General features: G+C 49.1%; 1 protein-coding gene across 2 annotated transcripts in view; it reads left to right on the top strand.

The window, feature by feature from the left end:
• Positions 1-4399: 4399 nt before the first annotated feature.
• The window catches only part of UXS1 (UDP-glucuronate decarboxylase 1), a 62700-nt gene continuing 61099 nt past the window's right edge, over positions 4400-6000 (top strand). The window contains exon 1 of one of the 2 annotated variants that reach the window (XM_052773763.1): positions 4400-4605. In XM_052773763.1, coding sequence (XP_052629723.1) covers positions 4509-4605 — 97 coding nt within the window. In that variant the 5' untranslated portion in view covers positions 4400-4508. The remainder of the gene's footprint in view (positions 4606-6000) is intronic. The other variant, XM_052773762.1, reaches the window with a different exon arrangement.

The raw sequence follows: 6000 nt of genomic DNA, 5'->3' as shown, positions 1-6000 counted from the left end.
GGCCGCTGATACACTGGGAAACAGGCATACAGTTACGACTGCTCTGTACCATCATACAAAGAAGCCATGGGCTTCTTCGGTACTAATTCCAGCATGATCTGGACTGAATCCAACCCCAAATAGATCCATTCAAAGTCACTACTTCCCAAGTGCTGTAGGGTAGAACGATGCCAATTAAAAAGCTCCAAAGGGCTCGGGGAAATTATGAAATGTAAACCAGCAGTGAATGAATAACTTACTTGCTGACCTAGCCTAATAAACTAGCTTCTTTGATGGGCGATAAAAGAACTCCAAGGAACAGTGGTTTTAACTGCTCACAAGTTTTTATAATCAGTAATTTAGCCACTATCTCTGCTATTTCATTCTGACCCAATTACCAGAGAATCTTGCATGTGGCCTTCTGCGCTTTCAGAATAGATATAGCACCTTAAAATCTTTTTCCAACTTTGAAAATGTACAGGGTTGTCTTCAGTTGCCTCAGGGGAAAAATGCGTCATGAAGAACAAATACTTTATGGAGGTAATGCTACCAGTCAATTTAGGAATGTTGTTTGACTTTTTTTAATCCAGTCAGTATATCAATTTCAAGCCTGCAGCCTGAAGCAACTTTTCTGAGTAGCGTTGTGTGTTGGGTTTCTACATACTTAATGTAAAAAGGAGAGTTAACTTTTACAGAATGAAATCTTGGGACGACTCCTGCATGATACCTAACAAAACGCGTTAACAAAATACATGGACTGCACTGTAGTTTGAAATACAATTATTTCCTTATATGTTATAATTTATTCTTTGCAAATAGCTGTCTAAATCATTAAATGATTCACCTAATTTCTGAAAATCTGTATTTAAGTAGTCATTTTCATATTATGCTTTGACACCTGCTTGTTTGTTTGTTCACATTCACTTGATGATCTGTCTCTTAATTTGTATGTTTTCAAGGTCTGGGATTGTCTCAATTCTGTATTCACATAATACTTAGGGCAGTTGTGATCTAGTTGTATTTAAAACTGTTTATTGCCATCACCATCCAAATAATAAACAATAACTGTCTGAAGCACTTGGCAGCTTTTTTTTCTTTTGAGATGTTAATATTAAAAGAATTGACTCTGTTCCCAGAACTGCATGTTCTCTTTTCATCAGTCTTATAAAAACACACACAAACCCTCAAACTTCTAACTTTCCCTGAAAAGAAACACTACTAGTTTTAACTCTTTTTTTTGATCTGAGTTCCCCTCCCCACTATGATCTGCTGTTAAAAGTAGAGTTCACCAAAAAAAGACTCACACTCCAATCTTTTTTGAAAAAAAACTATTTTCACATTTTTACTATCTGGCATTAGTCTTTCAAGATTATCTAGGGCTTTGTATGACTGGATTGTGCCTATGCAGTACAACAGTATTACTCCACAGAATCATCTGTAGATTAGAGGAGGATCAAGGTATCAGAACAATTCCTCCCAAGTAAGTGTCACTACCTGTAGGATGCAGCTGAATGGTGAGGAAGGGCACACATAGCTGTGTAACTCCGTGTTGCTTTCTTGGCTACTTTCAGCCTTAACTTACTTAGAGACCAAAGTCACAAGAGATGATAATAGCATGGTAGTAATGGCTTGTTTCTTATTTTTGCGTTTTTTTTTCAGTGCTTTGCAACTCATTTCCTTATCTCATACCCAGCAGTTCTCTCTGCTTGGGTCTCAGTGCCCAGGGTCCACTTCTGTCTCCCAGATCATGCGATGGAATGTCATCTCTTGTAGAAACATGACTGGGACAGAAAGACAAGATCTTTCCTGTAATTCCACATGGCAGAAGAGTCTCTCTCATGTGGCATCACGTGGAAATTGTGCAAATTGTGGCAGTTGTTTTTTTTTCTCCGATTCTGGAATGACAGCTGGGTAATTGCATGGTTCTGATCTGGTATCAAGGAAAAGTACGTTGCAGGGGTGCTGTGAATTCTAAGTTCATACTGGTCATTCAGGTAGATACACCTGCACATTCACATTTTTATCATTAAAAAAGTAATTTTAAAAAATTCTGTAATTTAAAAACCCCCATCATTTTACAGGCTGTGTTTTAGTGAAAAAAAAAAAAAAATAATCAAAATGCTCTCATAAAGCACTTTGAGATCTAAAGTTGAAAACTGCAGTATGGGAGACAGAGAACATCATTGCCTGCAAACCAGCCCAGAGAGAATTGCCATTAGCTGAGGTCACGCTATCAGCCTGAATAAGATAATGACCTGAAGGCAGATGGATGCCTGCTTCCTGATCTATACCGCACTCCTAAGAGTCAGCACTCAAAACTGTACCATCCCTCAGCCTTGGCACATTTAGCAGCCACTACACACCAGAACCTCTGCTATCGGTGCCAGTCCTTGGCACAAGGTTGTGAATGTGACCAGCTGTATCCTGAAATAAGTGTCCCTGCTGTTGGCCATCATGTGCCTGGAGAATTTACAGTGCTTATAAGGTACATGCCTATAGTTGTAGTTGAGATATGACAGACTTACGCTCACCTCCCTGCAGTTAAGTTAGATGTGTTCTGGCTCACTTGGAGTCACATAGACACAGCTGGCCCTGGTGTCACGCATGACAAACAGCTGGTGCTGTAGAGAGCACGGACAGGCTGCCTCCCACGGGGTTCGCGTCTCCTCCACCGCAAAGTTCCATAAAGCATCCTGCTCCTTTGCTCTCCTTTTCCCATCTTCATGGATTGCAGCCTGTCTCAACGTGTTTCTGCAGCAAAATTGGCCTGAACACCGAGCGTGTTGCCAAGAAGGGTGCCTTACGTAGGCAGCTTGATCGAGTCACGGATTGTGCAGCCCAACTTATGGCAGGGCAACTGTTAAAAGCGTCTTGCCTACCCCTAAAGGCTTGTGGAATTGGTATTGTGTATGTGGATACCATTACGGAAAATCCTCACTGAAAACAATGGGAGTTTGCGGTGCAGGATGGGAATAAGACTGTAATATTCTCTAGCTTTCGTGCAGCACTGTTCATGTATAGCTTTTTGATGGCCAAATTTACTCCTGGTATAAAACTCTGTTACTAGTTGAGTGATCACTACGCAGATGAATTTGGTGCTCCATTGTGTTTTAGATGGTGATATTTTTATTGCCTTTTCTCCACATAGCTACAAGCAGTGGAATTAACAGGCAAGTAAAGTATATCAAATACAAATCAAAGGAAACAAAAGTCAAGAGGAAAGGAGTGGCCTTACAATCAAAGCACAGGGTTAGGAGTTAGGAAATTTCAATTCTCAAGGCTTCCTGAATAAAGTCACTTTGCCTCTCTGGGCCGCAAGGAGATATTCTTAATCACTCTGAACAGCATCTTACTGCACCTCCCCTTCCCAGACTCCCACATTTGACTGACTTTACTCCTCGTAATAAGGAGGGAGTTAACTCTTGTTAACTGTGTGGGTCTCTGTTTGACAGAGGTCAGTGTTTCTTTGGTGTAAACAAGCTGTATTTCTATACTGAAATTAAAGGAACAAATCTGGTCATTTAATTCAAGAACACTTGTTCTCGCAGTCTTCCCCTGTGAGAGAAGAGTGTGAGAAAGAATATCCCTTAGAAACTGTGCGAAGGCCGCACTACTCAGGGGGGAAGGTTGGGTTGTGGAGGGACATTTCTCTTCAGATCAAGTGAGTGTATTTTACTGGCAGGAGAACACGTTTTGACACGCGAGGAAGGTGCCTGCCGTCCCAGGCAAATACGAATCTGCAGTTTGCAACAGGCCACAAGGACTTTGGATGGAAGCTGCAGTAGGAACGTAAACCATTTTAAAGGAACTGCAATCTCGTTATCCTGAACAGAGGCAAATTCATAAACTATTACTTTTTGGGGGGTGGGGGAATCCCAAGGTTTTTCATTTACCATAGCAAAGAGATGTGTGCAGCTATGGAAAGCACATCTGGGACGAGGCAAATGGCGCCTCCGAAGTACGACGCGCTGAAGGAGACAGCGTGACACACATTTTGTCTGTGTGTGCGCCCATGTCTGTCTGTCCGTCCCGGCAGGCCACCACCCCAGGGCCACCACAGGAGGCCACCGGTGGCCAAGGCCGCCGACGCTGAAGCACCCCGAAAGCCCAGGCCAGGGGCACGGAGCGGCTGCGGACGCCCTTCCCTTCCCTCAGGCACTCTCTGTGGGAGGCGGGCGCCCTCCAGGCAGCCTCTAGCCGAGCACCCGTCGCTTGTTACGAAGTAAAGGCGACCGCTCCCCGCCGTAACGCAGCCCCACAGCCCGGCCCGGGCGCCGGGAGAGACCGCGGCCCCGCGGCCGCCCCGGCCCGCGCATGCGCCGCCGCCGTTCCGGCCGCCGACCGCATCTACCGCGGCTGGAAGGGGAGGGGGGGGAGAGAGGACAGGCGGGAGAGCGGGTGGGCGCCGCTGCGCCTGCGCGGACGGTTCCCGGGCGGGGGGAGCCGAGCGGAGCCGAGCCCAGCCGAGGGGAGCCGAGCCCGGTGGCGTGGCCGGCCGTGCGGGCTCCCGGCGCTGCGTGCCGCTGGGCATGGTGAGCAAGGGGCCGCTGCTGCGCCTGGTGACCGCCATCAACCGGAGGAGGATGAAGCTGCTCATGGGGCTCGCCTTCGTCGCCTATGTCGCTTGTGAGTGAGCTGGGGGTGGGTCTGGCCCGGCCATTCATTGCTCGCTAGCCGGGCGGCCCCGGCCCCCCGCCGCCGCGGAGGAGAAGGTGGCGGCGGTTCCTCCCGCGCCTCCGTTGCTCTGTCCGGTTGCGAAGCGTCGCACAGCGGCTGCTCCGGCCCCGGCGGGGAAGCCGGGGGGGGGGGGGTTCCCCGCGTCCCCCCGCGTCCCCCCGCGTCCCCCCGCGTCCCCCCGCGTCCCCGGTCGGCGGGGCTGAGGGCTTCCTCCCTCCGCCCGCCTCCCCGCCCTGCTGAAACTTCCCCAAGTCCGGCGGGTTGCCGGCTAGGCCGTGGCGGAGGACGCCCGCGGGGCCGCCGTGCCGTGCCGGGGGTCCCCCGTCAGGCATCTTTCCCTTGCCCCGTCCCGGGGAAGGACCACCCGCCATGCCGCCTCGGCGGCCGTTGGGGCCGGCTTCCTGAGGGGACGGGCGGCCGCGCTGCTTCCCGCTCGGCGCCCCGCGGGAAGGGGCGGGCGGGCGGGCGGCCTTCAGGCCGAGCCCCAGGCGTGAGGTGAGGAGAGCGGCCGAGGGGGAGCGGTGACAGCGAGACGTGGCTCCAGGAGCGAGTATTTCCGCAGGCGAGCTCCTCAGACCGCGCTGTGTCCGCCTTGGTCTTCACCTGGTAGCAGCGTGAGGGAAGTTTTCCAGGGCAGGCCTCGTGTCTGGTTGTTGTAGAATCCTCCGATGTCCTTTGGGGGCTAAATAAATGTTTGTTTGTTTGTTAGCTCAGCACGTAGCTGGAGTCTTAAGAGCCTGACGAGGGGCACGAAGGTATTTGGGAAGATCTTAGAATAACCACCGACAGGGATGTTTATGGCTTCAGTTATTAGGCGTGAGTCAGTCTCAGATTTATAACATTGTCCTGTCAGCTCTCTTCCTTTTCTGGTCCAGATTTTTCTGTTGCACTTTTCATATTTAGTTTATTGTATGTTGGCCTGCTTTGTTTTAAGCTGATTTTATGTAGATGGAACATCGTGAGGAAGGATCTTTGAAGCATTGTCAGCTTGGCTAGGGACAAGTGATTCTCTCGATGCTTCAGAGCACATATAGGTGAGCTAGCTTTGGGGATGGGTGTGTGCATCAGATTTAGGATCCTCCCTTTGCCTTTGGGAGGGTGGAGAAGTACAGCTCAAGTTATTTGTCAGAAGGGGTGGTGTTTCCTACCCCAGAAACACGGCGTAGGAATTCACTTTACTACCATATGTTACCATGTTAGCAGGACCTCATTATTTAGATACTGCTGTTATCGTTGAAGTTGTGTGCCAGCTCTGACTCTTAGGACAGTTTGTTTGTCCAAGTGACTTCTGGTCCCATGCATATTGAAGCAGGGACAGCTTAATGTCTGTTCTCATTTTGAAAG

This window comes from Harpia harpyja, chromosome 22 (genome assembly GCF_026419915.1).
Source record: "Harpia harpyja isolate bHarHar1 chromosome 22, bHarHar1 primary haplotype, whole genome shotgun sequence".
Taxonomy (NCBI): domain Eukaryota; kingdom Metazoa; phylum Chordata; class Aves; order Accipitriformes; family Accipitridae; genus Harpia; species Harpia harpyja.
Note: the sequence above shows the minus strand (reverse complement) of the source record. Positions and strands in the feature narration are given on the sequence as shown.